A 17,187-nucleotide genomic window follows, 5' to 3' on the forward strand; every position below is an offset into this window, starting at 1 on the left:
GCCATACACTGTACGGAGGCAGTGCTGGGTATAGAGGGGTCAGTGATGTAGTGCAGCCATATACTGTACGGAGGTAGTGCTGTGTATAGAGGGGTCAGTGATGTAGCGCAGCCATATACTGTAAGGAGGTAGTGCTGGGTATAGAGGAGTCAGTGATGTAGCTGCAGCCATATACTGTACGGAGGCAGTGCTGGGTATAGAGGGGTCAGTGATGTAGCGCAGCCATATACTGTACGGAGGCAGTGCTGGGTATAGAGGGGTCAGGGATGTAGCGCAGCCATATAATGTACGGAGGCAGTGCTGGTTATAGAGGGGTCAGTGATGTAGCGCAGCCATATAATGTACGGAGGCAGTGCTGGCTATAGAGGGGTCAGTGATGTAGCGCAGCCATATACTGTACGGAGGCAGTGCTGGCTATAGAGGGGTCAGTGATGTAGCGCAGCCATATACTGTACGGAGGCATTGCTGGGTATAGAGGGGTCAGTGATGTAGTGCAGCCATATACTGTACGTAGGCAGTGCTGGGTATAGCAGGGTAAGTGATGTAGCGCAGCCATATAATGTACAGAGGTAGTGCTGGGTATAGAGGGGCAAGTGATGTAGCGCAGCCATACACTGTACGGAGGCAGTGCTGGGTATAGAGGGGTCAGGGAAGTAGTGCAGATATATACTGTAGAGAGGCTGTGCTGGATATAGAGGGGTCAGTGATGTAGAGCAGCCATGTACTGTACGGAGGCAGTGCTGGGTATAGAGGGGTCAGTGATGTAGTGCAGCCATGTACTGTATGGAGGTAGTGCTGGGTATAGAGGGGTCAGTGATGTAGTGCAGTCATATACTGTACGGAGGCAGTGCTGGGTATAGGGGGGTCAGTGATGTAGTGGAGCCATATACTGTACGGAGGCAGTGCTGGGTATAGGGGGGTCAGGGATGTAGTGCAGCTAGATACTGTACGGAGGCAGTGCTGGGTATAGAGGGGTCAGTGATGTAGTGCAGCCATATACTGTAAGGAGGCAGTGCTGGTTATAGAGGGGTTAGGGATGTAGTGCAGCTAGATACTGTACGGAGGCAGTGCTGGGAATAGAGGGGTCAGTGATGTAGTGCAGCCATATACTGTACGGAGGCAGTGCTGGGTATAAGGGGGTCATGGATGTAGTGCAGCCATATACTGTACGGAGGTAGTGCAGGGTACAGAGTGGTCAGGGATGTAGTACAGCCATAAACTGTACGGAGGCAGGGCTGGGTATAGAGGAGTCAGTGATGCAGTGCAGCCATATACTGTATGGAGGTAGTGCTGGGTATAGAGGGGTCAGGGATGCAGTGCAGCCATATACTGTACGGAGGCAGTGCTGGGTATAGAGGGATCAGGGATGTAGTGCAGCAATATACTGTATGTAGGAAGTGCTGGGTATAGAGAGGTCAGGGATGTAGTGCAGCCATACACTGTACGGAGGCTGTGCTGGGTATAGAGGGGTCAGTGATGTAGGGCAGTCATATACTATACGGAGGTAGTGCTTTGTATAGAGGGGTCAGTGATGTAGTGCAGCTATATGCTGTACGGAGGCAGTGCTGGGTATAGAGGGGTCAGTGATGTAGTGCAGCCATATACTGTACGGAGGCAGTTTGAGGACATTTTTTGGTTAATATCAGGATTGCCTACCCTCACAATTTTAGCAGGAGGCTCCTGAAAGTACAGCTTCCTGTTTAAATAAATAAATATATAAATTAGGGGTGTGCACCGGCCACTTTTCGTGTTTTGTGTTTTGGTTTTGGATCTGGATCTTTCTTCGTGTTTTGGATCTGGATGGGTTTTGCCAAAACCACCCTTCCGTGTTTTGGGTTCTGGGTTTTGTGTTTTGGATCTGTATTTTTTTTTAAAAAAGCATAAAAACAGCTAAAATCACATAATTTGTGGGTTTTTCTGCTCCTATGCTATTATTAACCTCAATAACCTTCATTTCCACTCATTTCCAGTCTATTCTGAACACCTCACACCTCACAATATTGTTTTTATGGCCAAAAGGTTGCACCGAGGTAGCTGGATGACTATGCTAAGCGACACGAGTGGGCGGCACAATCACGTGGCCCATCTAGGAGTGACACTGCAGTGGCAGACAGGATGGCAGTTTGAAAAACTAGGCCCCAAACAGTACATAATGCAAAGAAAAAAAAGAGGTGCAAGATGGAATTGTCCTTGGGCCCTCCCACCCACCCTTATGTTGTATAAATAGGACATGCACACTTAACAAACCAATCATTTCAGCGCCAGGGTCTGCCACATGACTGTGGCTGAAATGATTGGTTCGTTTGGGCCCCCACAAAACAAGCTGGCAATTAATGTGTCCCTGCACAAACTGGTTCTACGGAGGCAAGATGTCGTCCTCATCCTCCTCATCCACCGATTCCTTGGATAAAACAGGAAAAAGGGATTTAGGTGACCCTGGACTGCTTACGGTCTGAGCCAAAGTTTCTGAACTTGACAGTAACTTTTTATGAACGCGCTGCAGGTGCCGTATAAGGGAGGATGTTCCTAGGTGGTTAACGTCCCTACCCCTACTTATTTCACCTTTACATATGGTACATATGGCAAGACAGTTGTTGTCCGGATTTGGATAGAAATATTGCCAGACCAAAGAGGTGGAATGTTTGGTCTTCTGCCCAGGCATGACCGTGATGGGCTTTTTCATCCCACAGACAACAACTGTCTCCCCCGGAGCCTGATTTAAACAAACCACATCACCATCAGAATCCTCCTCGCCAACTTCCTCCTCAGCGCCAGCTACACCAGTATCCTCATCCTGTTGTACTTCAACAGTGACATCTTCAATTTGCATATCAGCAAGTGGACTGTGGGTGCTCCTTTCAGCACTTGCAGGGGGCGTGCAAATGGTGGAAAGAGCCACCTCTTCCCGTCCAGTGCTGGGAAGGTCAGGCATCGCAACCGCCACCACACTTGGACTCTCCTTGGGGATTTGTGATATCTTCTTAGAACGCACAGTTCTTCGCTGTGCTTTTGCCAGCTTAACTCGTTTGATTTTTTTAGTGGGAGGAGGGCTTCCATCGTCATGTGAAGCTGAACCACTAGTCATGAACATAGGGAAAGACCTTAGCCGTTCCTTGCCACTCCGTGTCGTAAATGGCATATTGGCAAGTTTACGTTTCTCTTCAGATGATTTAAATGTTTTTTCAAGGTCATTTTCCTGAACTTTGTCATTTGGGATTGTATGTGCCCTCTACTATGACATTGGGCATCGGCCTTGGCAGACGACGTTGATGGCATGTTATCGTCTATGTCATGACTAGTGGCAGCAGCTTCAGCACTAGGAGGAAGTGGTTCTTGATCTTTCCCTATTTTATTTTTATCGGAGAAAGTCTGGTCCTCCATTTATGTTATATTGATATATACGTGCGGCTAAGGCGCACACAAACACAGAAAATATTTTTTTATTTTTGTTGGAGACTAGTGCACTTTGTGGGTTACACCACCCTTTAAGAAATGAGCCAGCCGGCCCTTTACTTATGGGACACAGGCGCACGCTTGGCACTACTTTGTTGATGCACGTGCGGCTACTGCGCACACAATTCACAAACACAGAAAATATTTTTTTATTTGGTTTGGACTGGAGTGTACTTTGGGGGTTACAGCACCCTTTAACGGTCAAGCCAGGCGGCCCTTTACTTATGACACAGGCGCACGCTTGGCACTACTTTGTTGATGCACGTGCGGCTACTGCGCACACAATTCACAAATACAGAAAATATTTTTTTATTTGGTTTGGAGTGTACTTTGGGGGTTACAGCACCCTTTAACGGTCAAGACAGCCGGCCCTTTACTTATGACACACGCGCACGCTTGGCACTACTTTAATGATGCACGTGCGGCTACTGCGCACACAATTCACAAACACAGAAAAAAATATTTTATTTGGTTTGGAGTGTACTTTGGGGGTTACAGCACCCTTTAACGGTCAAGCCAGCCGGCCCTTTACTTATGACACAGGCGCACGCTTGGCACTACTTTGTTGATGCACGTGCGGCTACTGCGCACACAATTCACAAACACAGAAAAATTTTTTTTATTTGGTTTGGAGTGTACTTTGGGGGTTACAGCACCCTTTAACGGTCAAGCCAGCTGGCCCTTTACTTATGACACAGGCGCACGCTTGGCACTACTTTGTTGATGCACGTGCGGCTACTGCGCACACAATTCACAAACACAGAAAAAATATTATTTTTTTAGCACTTGGGGGGAGCACCCCTGATGGACAGAGCACCCCCTGGACAACACTACAGCACCCCTTTAGGACTGGGACACTGCACAGGACTTTGGAGTGGACGCAGCCCCTATGGAGAACTGACTGCACAACACAGTCCAGCCAGCCCCTATGGACTTTGAAGTAGTGGACACAGCCCCTATTAACAACAGCAGCACAGCACAACACAGCCAGCCCCTATGGACTTTGAAGTAGTGGACACAGCCCCTATGGACAACAGCAGCACAGCGCAGCACAGCACAACACTACTCTGCACTACACTGCACTACACTACACAGCCCAGCCAGCCCTAACTCCCACCCTCCCTCTTCACTGTCCACAGCCAAGTGAGAAAATGGCGCCGACGCGGGTACCTTATATAGGATCCAAAACTTGCGAGACTCGGAAGGCGGGATGATGACGTTTTGCCTCGATTTCAGAATCCGAGTCAGGCGGGAAAAGTCGAGCCTGACTCGGATCGGACTCGGATCGGGGTGGCTCGGGGGGGTTCGGATTTCAGAAATCCGAACCTGCTCACCCCTAATATAAATCAAATATTGACTATTGTTAACCTCAGACAATAGTTTCCAATGATTAGGGGCTGCTGTATTTTTAGTTAGAGCTCCCTCATTGTGATATATATGCAGTGACCAGTCACAGGCATTAAGTGCACACTGAAAGGTCACTCACTGACGGCCATCCATTTATTGTCTACTCACTGACAGCCGTCCATTTATTGTCTACTCACTGACAGCCGTCCATTTATTGTCTACTCACTGACAGCCATCCATTTATTGTCTACTCACTGACAGCCATCCATTTATTGTCTACTCACTGACAGCCGTCCATTTATTGTCTACTCACTGACGGCCGTCCATTTATTGTTTGCTCACTGACAGCCGTCCATTTATTGTCTGCTCACTGACGGCCATCCATTTATTGTCTGCTCACTGACGGCCATCCATTTATTGTTTGCTCACTGACAGCCGTCCATTTATTGTATATCACTGACAGCTATCCATTTATTGTCTGCTCACTGACAGCCGTCCATTTATTGTCTGCTCACTGACAGCCGTCCATTTATTGTCTGCTCACTGACAGCCGTCCATTTATTGTCTGCTCACTGACAGCCGTCCATTTATTGTCTGCTCACTGACAGCCGTCCATTTATTGTCTGCTCACTGACAGCCGTCCATTTATTGTCTGCTCACTGACAGCCATCCATTTATTGTCTACTCACTGACAGCCGTCCATTTATTGTCTGCTCACTGACAGCCATCCATTTATTGTCTGCTCACTGACAGCCATCCATTTATTGTCTGCTCACTGACAGCCGTCCATTTATTGCCTGCTCACTGACAGCCATCCATTTATTGTCTGCTCACTGACAGCCGTCCATTTATTGTCTGCTCACTGACAGCCATCCATTTATTGTCTACTCACTGACAGCCGTCCATTTATTGTCTGCTCACTGACAGCCGTCCATTTATTGTCTGCTCACTGACAGCCATCCATTTATTGTCTACTCACTGACAGCCGTCCATTTATTGTCTGCTCACTGACAGCCATCCATTTATTGTCTGCTCACTGACAACCATCCATTTATTGTATATCACTGACAGCCATCCATTTATTGTCTACTCACTGACAGCCGTCCATTTATTGTCTGCTCACTGACAGCCGTCCATTTATTGCCTGCTCACTGACAGCCGTCCATTTATTGTCTGCTCACTGACAGCCGTCCATTTATTGTCTGCTCACTGACAGCCGTCCACTGACAGCCGTCCATTTATTGTCTGCTCACTGACAGCCGTCCATTTATTGTCTGCTCACTGACAGCCGTCCATTTATTGTCTGCTCACTGACAGCCGTCCATTTATTGTCTGCTCACTGACAGCCGTCCATTTATTGTCTGCTCACTGACAGCCGTCCATTTATTGTCTGCTCACTGACAGCCGTCCATTTATTGTCTGCTCACTGACAGCCGTCCATTTATTGTCTGCTCACTGACAGCCGTCCATTTATTGTCTGCTCACTGACAGCCATCCATTTATTCACTGACAGCCGTCCATTTATTGTCTGCTCACTGACAGCCGTCCATTTATTGTCTACTCACTGACAGCCGTCCATTTATTGTCTGCTCACTGACAGCCGTCCATTTATTGTCTATCACTGACAGCCATGCATTTATTGTCTGCTCACTGACAGCCGTCCATTTATTGTCTGCTCACTGACAGCCATCCATTTATTGTCTACTCACTAACAGCCGTCCATTTATTGTCTGCTCACTGACAGCCATCCATTTATTGTCTACTCACTGACAGCCGTCCATTTATTGTCTGCTCACTGACAGCCGTCCATTTATTGTCTACTCACTGACAGCCGTCCATTTATTGTCTACTCACTGACAGCCGTCCATTTATTGTCTACTCACTGACAGCCGTCCATTTATTGTCTACTCACTGACAGCCATCCATTTATTGTCTACTCACTGACAGCCGTCCATTTATTGTCTACTCACTGACGGCCGTCCATTTATTGTTTGCTCACTGACAGCCGTCCATTTATTGTCTGCTCACTGACAGCCGTCCATTTATTGTCTGCTCACTGACAGCCATCCATTTATTCACTGACAGCCGTCCATTTATTGTCTGCTCACTGACAGCCGTCCATTTATTGTCTACTCACTGACAGCCGTCCATTTATTGTCTGCTCACTGACAGCCATCCATTTATTGTCTACTCACTGACAGCCGTCCATTTATTGTCTACTCACTGACAGCCATCCATTTATTGTCTACTCACTGACAGCCGTCCATTTATTGTCTGCTCACTGACAGCCATCCATTTATTGTCTGCTCACTGACAGCCGTCCATTTATTGTCTGCTCACTGACAGCCATCCATTTATTGTCTGCTCACTGACAGCCGTCCATTTATTGTCTGCTCACTGACAGCCGTCCATTTATTGTCTGCTCACTGACAGCCGTCCATTTATTGTCTGCTCACTGACAGCTATCCATTTATTGTCTGCTCACTGACAGCCGTCCATTTATTGTCTGCTCACTGACAGCCGTCCATTTATTGTCTGCTCACTGACAGCCGTCCATTTATTGTCTGCTCACTGACAGCCGTCCATTTATTGTCTGCTCACTGACAGCCATCCATTTATTCACTGACAGCCGTCCATTTATTGTCTGCTCACTGACAGCCGTCCATTTATTGTCTACTCACTGACAGCCGTCCATTTATTGTCTGCTCACTGACAGCCGTCCATTTATTGTCTATCACTGACAGCCATCCATTTATTGTCTGCTCACTGACAGCCGTCCATTTATTGTCTGCTCACTGACAGCCGTCCATTTATTTTCTGCTCACTGACAGCCGTCCATTTATTTTCTGCTCACTGACAGCCGTCCATTTATTACTACTCACTGACAGCCGTCCATTTATTGTCTGCTCACTGACAGCCGTCCATTTATTGTCTGCTCACTGACAGCCATCCATTTATTGTCTACTCACTGACGGCCATCCATTTATTGTCTACTCACTGACGGCCATCCATTTATTACAGTCATCCATGTATTGGCTGTCAGTGCGTGCCCTTTCAAAGTTCAGTTAATAATGCCTGTGACACTCTATATGACGCAGTTGACAGGTCTCATTTGGCCGCTTATAATTACATTGGGCCCACCCTTGGGGGAGAAATGGCCACCACACCTATCCTGCGCTGATGTCCCTGTACAGTGCAGCGCTGCTGGCTCGGCACCAATCTGCCCATCGCCGCCGCACCGAAGCACACTCTGTGTGCGCAGTGGCTGCTGACTAGCCGGCCACCGCAACCCAGGCCTCATCCCCGCGGTGGCCGTCCATTTAAGTATCATGGTGTCACGCATTGTGACATCATGACGTTCTCCCTTACAGACTCCGCCCCCCGACAGTTCGGTATTGCGCATGCGCAATCCAAAGGGTTGAAGAAACCGGGAGTTCAAATAATGTTTGTGAGGGAGCGGGAGGGTGTATTAAAAACCGGTTAAATCGGAGGAGTCAATGATGTTATACAGGGTACATACAGTAGATCAGTGGTTCTCAAACTCGGTCCTCAGGACCCCACATAGTTCATGTTTTCCAGGTCACTCAGCAGATGCACAGGTGTATTCATTACTCACTGACACATTTTAAAAGATCCACAGGTGGAGCTAATTATTCAGATTGTGGTTCTGTGAGGAGACCTGGAAAACATGTACTGTTGCAGTAGATAATATGTCAGTGCTCAGTGCTCCTGTATATGTATACACTGTGAGGTGGGAGAGTGCTCCTGTACATATATATATATATATATATATATATATATATATATATATATATATGGCTGAACTGTCCCCTCATGCTTCTATATAAATACAGTGTGTGATTATGTGAGTGCTCCTGTATGTGTATATAGACGGTAAGGTGGGAGGGTGCTCCTGTACATGTATATATACGGCAGTGTTGTCTTCTCGTACATCTGTATGGATACAGTGAGGGGTATTCAATATGGGAGTGAAAAGTCCGTGCTAGAATTTTCGCTCCACATTGGAGATTTTCCTGGGATAAAGTATCGGGCGCGCGCCCGCTTTATCCCCGTATTCAATATGAAATTTACGAAAACGGGAAGGTGCGAAGTGGGATCTGCGTAAAAAAATGAATTTTTCCTTGAATAAATTGTAGGACCCCCTAAAGTTGTAAAAACATGGGGGATCACTATGGGTACCCCTGTTTTAGTCTGTAAATGAAAGTCGGGATTTAAATAGCTGCAGCAGGTGTTTTTTCCTGACATTGAAGAAGTGTTGCAGAAGAGCACTTAGGTAATTTTTTTCGTTTTTTTAAGTGGTCCCATCAAATTTGGGGTACATGAAAATGGGTACTAGCATATTTTTATGTCCCTAAAGTAAGTTTTAAAAAATTCTGCAACTATGCACCTGCCGCTAACAGCCTATTCTAGAATTCACCTGCCGCTAATAGCCTATTCTAGAATACACCTGCCGCTAATAGCCTATTCTAGAATACACCTGCCGCTAATAGCCTATTCTAGAATTCACCTGCCGCTTATAGCCAATTCTAGACTACACCTGCCGCTAATAGCCTATTCTAGAATACACCTGCCGCTAATAGCCTATTCTAGACTACACCTGCCGCTTATAGCCAATTCTAGACTACACCTGCCGCTAATAGCCTATTCTAGACTACACCTGCCGCTAATAGCCAATTCTAGAATACACCTGCCGCTAATAGCCTATTCTAGAAACACCTGCCGCTAATAGCCTATTCTAGAAACACCTGCTGCTAATAGCCAATTCTAGACTACACCTGCCGCTAATAGCCTATTCTAGAATACACCTGCCGCTAATAGCCAATTCTAGAATACACCTGCAGCTAATATCCTATTCTAGAATACACCTGCCGCTAATAGCCTATTATAGAATACACCTGCCGCTATAAATCTATTCTAGAATACACCTGCCGCTAATAGCCTATTCTAGAATACACCTGCCGCTAATAGCCTATTATAGAATACACCTGCCGCTATAAATCTATTCTAGAATACACCTGCCGCTAATAGCCTATTCTAGAATACACCTGCCGCTAATAGCCTATTCTAGAATACACCTGCCGCTAATAGCCTATTCTAGAATACACCTGCCGCTAATAGCCTATTCTAGAATACACCTGCCGCATACTTGCAGAATAGCCCTGAGCCTATTTCCCTATTTTTAAACACATTTTTCCCATTTTTTTTACCCCAATTTTTATAATATTTTTTGGGGTGTCCCTATTTTTTTTTTTTACTTTTTTTGACACAGTTATTTTTAAAATGTTATTCCCAGGGGTGCAGGCTATTTTTTTTAAGCCTGCACCCCTAAACCCCCATTCTGCACTTTTTTTCGCCACCTATTCAGTGGTGAAAAGTTATCCCCGTTTTTTTTCAAAGACTTTTCGAACCTGCGAAAAGTTTTTGAAATTGAATACGGTATAAAACCAAAACCAGCAAAAATGACGTAAAAAAAAAAGAATTTTCGCCCCATATTGAATACCCCTAAATGTATATAATATGTGAGTGCTCCTGTATGTATATATAGATGGTAAGGGGGGAGGGTGCTCCTGTACCTATATATATACGGCCATACTGTCCCCTCATGCTTCTATATAAATACAGTGGATGACTAAGTGAGTGCTCCTGTATGTGTATATAGACGGTAAGGTGGGAGAGTGCTCCTGTACATGTATATATACGGCAGTGTTGTCTCCTCATGCTTCTATATAAATACAGTGGATGACTAAGTGAGTGCTCCTGTATGTGTATATAGACGGTAAGGTGGGAGAGTGCTCCTGTACATGTATATATATGGCAGTGTTGTCTCCTCGTACATCTGTATAGATACAGTGTATACAGTCAGCAGCGGCTGGTGCTGTACGCATGCGCAGGAGGGCTGCCAGGAAGAGTTGTTGCAGCAGGGCAGCTCTGTGTACCTATGCCGGGTGTGGCGGCTCTGGGCACGGGCTGTTGGGCTGCAGGATCATTGCTCATTCTACTCGCTGCCATCTCCATTCACCAGGAGTACTCTGATCCCGGGGAGCTACCCAGGTATTAACCCTTTATGCACCACACCACACAGTGCCAGGTGTTACCCCCCCGCTGTCCCACCCAGAGTGCCAGGTGTTACCCCCCCGCTGTCCCACCCAGAGTGCCAGGTGTTACCCCCCCCGCTGTCCCACCCAGAGTGCCAGGTGTTACCCCCCCGCTGTCCCACCCAGAGTGCCAGGTGTTACCCCCCCGCTGTCCCACCCGGAGTGCCAGGTGTTACCCCCCCGCTGTCCCACCCAGAGTGCCAGGTGTTACCCCCCGCTGTCCCACCCAGCGTGCCAGGTGTTAGCCCTCTCTGCCCCACCCAGAGTGCCAGGTGTTACCCTTCTCTGCCCCACACAGTGTCAGGTGTTACCGCATCTTTGCCTCACCCAAAGTACCAGGCATTGCTCTCTCTGTGTCCCATCCAGAGTGCCAGGTGTTGCCCTCTCTGTGTCCCATCCAGAGTGCCAGGTGTTACCCCTCTCTGCCCCACACTTGGCCAGGTGTTGCCCTCTCTGTGCCCATCCCAGAGTGCCAGGTGTTGTCCTCTCTGTGCCCATCCCAGAGTGCCAGGTGTTGTCCTCTCTGTGCCCATCCCAGAGTGCCAGGTGTTGTCCTCTCTGTGCCCATCCCAGAGTGCCAGGTGTTGTCCTCTGTACTCCGCCCAGAGTGCCAGGTATTGCCTCCTCGATGTACCACTGAGCACTAGGTGATTTGCCAGCTCTCTGTGACCCCTTTCAGCAGCACACCGGACTGTATACCATGGGCCATGGCACAGAAGAGAATTAATGTGAATAATTTTAGTAAGAAGACAAATCGCAGATTCATGTACATGATGGGTATAAACCTTCAGCACTGATTTGGAGGAGTTTATGTTGCCGTGCTGCAAAGAGTTTATGTTGCCGTGCTGCAAAGGGGGGGAGAGGGGTAGTAACCGATCTTCCCAACACGGAGCCATGGACTCTGAGAGAATGTATATCAGGTAGTCGTGCCACCAGATGGATTGCAGGATTGTACGTATGAATATAACATGCACACATATGTAACATGCACAGGCGTTAGCACTGTACTATAAGCATGTGTGCTGCGTGTGTATGTGTAGATTCGGTAACTGTCACAGGTTGGATGTGCTCAGTCATGCTAACGCCATCCTGTTAGGTTAGAGTTATGTAACTCAGGACTGGGCGTGTCAGGGAGCAAGACTGCACCAGTCCCAACTTCTTGTTATGTTTGTTCCCTTCCTGGGCTGATTCTGTTCTATTACTACCTGTACTGTGTTCATGTGGACAGTACTCAGAGCCAGAGTAATACTGGTTAGGGTTTATCTGTCTAAGTCATTCTACTTACCCTATAAACTGATCATTATAATCATGACACATCAGGTATATACTGAAATGCCACCCATTGGCCGCCAACTATTCTATTTTGTCACATGTGACCCCCCCGATGCTTTTCCCTCACATGTAACCACCTGCTCACCAGCTTTTCCCTCACATGTAACCACCTGCTCACCAACTTTTCCCTCACATGTAACCACCTGCTCACCAGATTTTCCCTCACATGTAACCACCTGCTCACCAGCCTTTCCCTCACATGTAACCACCTGCTCACCAGCTTTTCCCTCACAGGTGACCCCCTGATGCTTTCCCCTCACATGTCGCCCCCTGCTCACCAGCTATTTCCTCACATGTCGCCCCCTGCTCACCAGCTATTTTCTCACATGTGACCCCCCCCTTGATCACCAGCTTTTCCCTCACGTTGCCCCCTGCTCAGCCGCTATTTCCTCACAAGTGACCCCCCCTTGATCACCAGCTTGTCCCTCATATGTCGCCACCTGCTCACCAGCTATTTCCTCACATGTGACCCCCCTTGATCACCAGCTTTTCCCTCACATGTCGCCCCCTGCTCAGCAGCTATTTCCTCACAAGTGACCCCCCCCACCTGATCACCAGCTTTTCCCTCACACGTCGCCCCCTGATCACCAGATTTTCCCTCACATGTTGCTGTCTGCTCACCGGCTTTTCCTTCACATGTCGCTGCCTGCTCACCAGCTTTTTCCTCACATGTCGTCACCTCACCAGCTGTTCCCTCACATGTTGTCCTTACCAGTTTTTCCTTGTCATGTCGCCCCATACTCAACAGTTTTTCCATTACATGTAACCTATTGCATAACAGGTTTTCCCTCACATGCCCCCTGCTCACCAGCTTTTCCCTCACATGCGCCCTGCTCACCAGCTTTTCCCTCACATGCGCCCTGCTCACCAGCATTTCCCTCACATGCCACCTGCTCACCAGCTTTTCCCTCACATATGCCACCCTCTGGCTACATGCCTTTCTATCATTTTTACCTCTGCACACCAGATGTTCCTTCACATCCTCCCTCCCTTTCTGCTCACCAGCTATTTGGCTAGTGCCGGCTGCTGGCTGGATGCCGTCACTTCAAGCATTGGCAAGTTTTACACTTATACTACATATAGTATAAGCCAAGTAAAATGTTTGTAACTGGAAAAACACTGCTCTTCCCACACAAATGGATACAAACTAGACATAGTTGAGGACATCTAAGATGAAGTACATGACTAGCCTCCAAACCAATCAGTCACTTATAGGGTATGGGGTCGCTGGTGCTCCTTCTATAATACTGGAACTACATGAGATATGATGCTCTTCCATCGGGTGACCCCCTCCCTTAACGTGCTCCCCCCTCCTCACTCTCTCCCACACCCTCTTTTCTCCCCTCCCCTATCCCCCTCATATTTGCAGATCAAATGACGACGATCTGTCGTGGAAATGTTGGCTCGCAGACAGTGTTTTTCTTTTTCTACGCTATTCTGTATATTTATGGCTCATTATGGGTAGTTCATTCCAATCACTTTTACATCATTCTAAGCATGATAGCTTGTCTACGTGCTCCATGCTTCCCTATGTGTGATCTGCACCTTTTTAAAGGTCTGCAAATTGAGACTGTCCCACCCTAATTGGGGCAGGTGGGAGGTAAGCATTGAATTTGGGTTTTTCTTAGGCTGTACTGCTAATGTTACATTTGTCAAAACTGCATTTTATAGGGGAGCGCCCAGTTCTGAGTGTGTGCGCGGAGTGTCACCGGGACGGTCGGGGGAAGACTCTCTGCTACCAATTTATGCACGCAGTTTCCTTCGCATCACATACAGCTGCGCCAGAAGAGGCATTGAACGCTAATGTGCGCAGCCGAACATCGCAATTATATACGGCGGCACATTGCTCAGTATTCTAATCCTCCCATGGAGTTTAAGTAATCTCTGTACCACACGTTAGTAATCACATATGTTCCTGCGGGTTGGATAAAACACACTCTGCAGTATTACAGCCAATATTAAAAATATTGTCCCGGTATCTCATTGTGTTTGGGCCCAAAATGGCCGCAGCGTCTGATAATGCTGCAATTAATTTACATTAGATTGCTTTGCATCATGCAGGGCACGGTGGTTAGCTTAGCTGCCTCATCACTGTTCTGTTGCTGCCAGGGCCCTCTCTGTGTATAGTTTGTATGTTCTTCCAATTTTGTGTAGGTTTTCTCCCACAGTCTGGAAACATAATAGAAGATCACTGTTAGTGTGTGTGGTAGAGATTTATACTGTAAGCTCCACTGTGGCAGAGACTGATCTGAATGATGAAACATTTGGGCAAAATGCCGTGTATACATAGGCTGGCGCCATATAAATACAGCTGAATAACCTTGGTAAATGCAGTCAGTAGATTGTCAGCCTATCTGCACACATCTGAGTAATGCCGGCAGGGTCATCCAGCATGGTCACTGATCCCACTGCTGTGGTGATTGGCTGGAGTGAGGCAGGGTCATCCAGCATGGTCACTGATCCCACTGCTGTGGTGATTGGCTGGAGTGAGGCAGGGTCATCCAGCATGGTCACTGATCCCACTGCTGTGGTGATTGGCTGGAGTGGGGCAGGGTCATCCAGCATGGTCACTGATCCCACTGCTGTGGTGATTGGCTGGAGTGGGGCAGGGTCATCCAGCATGGTCACTGATCCCACTGCTGTGGTGATTGGCTGGAGTGGGGCAGGGTCATCCAGCATGGTCACTGATCCCACTGCTGTGGTGATTGGCTGGAGTGATGCAGTGTCATCCAGCATGGTCACTGATCCCACTCCTGTGGTGATTGGCTGGAGTGGGGCAGGGTCATCCAGCATGGTCACTGATCCCACTGCTGTGGTGATTGGCTGGATTGGGGCAGGGTCATCCAGCATGGTCACTGATCCCACTGCTGTGGTGATTGGCTGGATTGGGGCAGGGTCATCCAGCATGGTCACTGATCCCACTGCTGTGGTGATTGGCTGGAGTGAGGCAGGGTCATCCAGCATGGTCACTGATCCCACTGCTGTGGTGATTGGCTTTAATGAGGCAGGGTCATCCAGCATGGTCACTGATCCCACTGCTGTGGTGATTGGCTGGAGTGGGGCAGGATCATCCAGCATGGTCACTGATCCCACTGCTGTGGTGATTGGCTGGAGTGGGGCAGGGTCATCCAGCATGGTCACTGATCCCACTGCTGTGGTGATTGGCTGGAGTGGGGCAGGGTCATCCAGCATGGTCACTGATCCCACTGCTGTGGTGATTGGCTGGAGTAATGCAGGGTCATCCAGCATGGTCACTGATCCCACTGCTGTGGTGATTGGCTGGAGTGAGGCAGTGTCATCCAGCATGGTCACTGATCCCACTGCTGTGGTGATTGGCTGGAGTGAGGCAGGGTCATCCAGCATGGTCACTGATCCCACTGCTGTGGTGATTGGCTGGAGTGGGGCAGGGTCATCCAGCATGGTCACTGATCCCACTGCTGTGATTGGCTGGAGTGAGGCAGGGTCATCCAGCATGGTCACTGATCCCACTGCTGTGGTGATTGGCTGGAGTAATGCAGGGTCATCCAGCATGGTCACTGATCCCACTGCTGTGGTGATTGGCTGGAGTGATGCAGGGTCATCCAGCATGGTCACTGATCCCACTGCTGTGGTGATTGGCTGGAGTGAGGCAGTGTCATCCAGCATGGTCACTGATCCCACTGCTGTGGTGATTGGCTGGAGTGAGGCAGGGTCATCCAGCATGGTCACTGATCCCACTGCTGTGGTGATTGGCTGGAGTGAGGCAGGGTCATCCAGCATGGTCACTGTTCCCACTGCTGTGATTGGCTGGAGTGAGGCAGGGTCATCCAGCATGGTCACTGATCCCACTGCTGTGGTGATTGGCTGGAGTGGGGCAGGGTCATCCAGCATGGTCACTGATCCCACTGCTGTGGTGATTGGCTGGAGTGGGGCAGGGTCATCCAGCATGGTCACTGATCCCACTGCTGTGGTGATTGGCTGGAGTGGGGCAGGGTCATCCAGCATGGTCACTGATCCCACTGCTGTGGTGATTGGCTGGAGTGATGCAGGGTCATCCAGCATGGTCACTGATCCCACTGCTGTGGTGATTGGCTGGAGTGGGGCAGGGTCATCCAGCATGGTCACTGATCCCACTGCTGTGGTGATTGGCTGGAGTGGGGCAGGGTCATCCAGCATGGTCACTGATCCCACTGCTGTGGTGATTGGCTGGAGTGGGGCAGGGTCATCCAGCATGGTCACTGATCCCACTGCTGTGGTGATTGGCTGGAGTGATGCAGTGTCATCCAGCATGGTCACTGATCCCACTCCTGTGGTGATTGGCTGGAGTGGGGCAGGGTCATCCAGCATGGTCACTGATCCCACTGCTGTGGTGATTGGCTGGATTGGGGCAGGGTCATCCAGCATGGTCACTGATCCCACTGCTGTGGTGATTGGCTGTAGTGGGGCAGGGTCATCCAGCATGGTCACTGATCCCACTGCTGTGGTGATTGGCTGGAGTGGGGCAGGGTCATCCAGCATGGTCACTGATCCCACTGCTGTGGTGATTGGCTGGAGTGGGGCAGGGTCATCCAGCATGGTCACTGATCCCACTGCTGTGGTGATTGGCTGGAGTAATGCAGGGTCATCCAGCATGGTCACTGATCCCACTGCTGTGGTGATTGGCTGGAGTGATGCAGGGTCATCCAGCATGGTCACTGATCCCACTGCTGTGGTGATTGGCTGGAGTGGGGCAGGGTCATCCAGCATGGTCACTGATCCCACTGCTGTGGTGATTGGCTGGAGTGGGGCTGGGTCATCCAGCATGGTCACTGATCCCACTGCTGTGGTGATTGGCTGGAGTGGGGCAGGGTCATCCAGCATGGTCACTGATCCCACTGCTGTGGTGATTGGCTGGAGTGATGCAGTGTCATCCAGCATGGTCACTGATCCCACTCCTGTGGTGATTGGCTGGAGTGATGCA

At 48.9% G+C, this 17,187-nt stretch overlaps 1 protein-coding gene across 2 annotated transcripts in view; it reads left to right on the plus strand.

Annotated features, from left to right (window-relative positions):
- The first annotated feature begins 10,678 nt into the window (after window positions 1–10,678).
- HTATIP2 (HIV-1 Tat interactive protein 2) overlaps window positions 10,679–17,187 on the plus strand; it is a 45,502-nt gene continuing 38,993 nt past the window's right edge. For both annotated transcript variants that reach the window (XM_088458939.1, XM_088458940.1), the window contains exon 1: window positions 10,679–10,872. In XM_088458939.1, the coding sequence (XP_088315065.1) occupies window positions 10,760–10,872 (113 nt within the window). In that variant the 5' untranslated portion in view covers window positions 10,679–10,759. The remainder of the gene's footprint in view (window positions 10,873–17,187) is intronic.

This window comes from Taudactylus pleione, unplaced genomic scaffold (assembly GCF_031769625.1).
Source record: "Taudactylus pleione unplaced genomic scaffold, aTauple2 ptg000875l, whole genome shotgun sequence".
Classification (NCBI taxonomy): domain Eukaryota; kingdom Metazoa; phylum Chordata; class Amphibia; order Anura; family Myobatrachidae; genus Taudactylus; species Taudactylus pleione.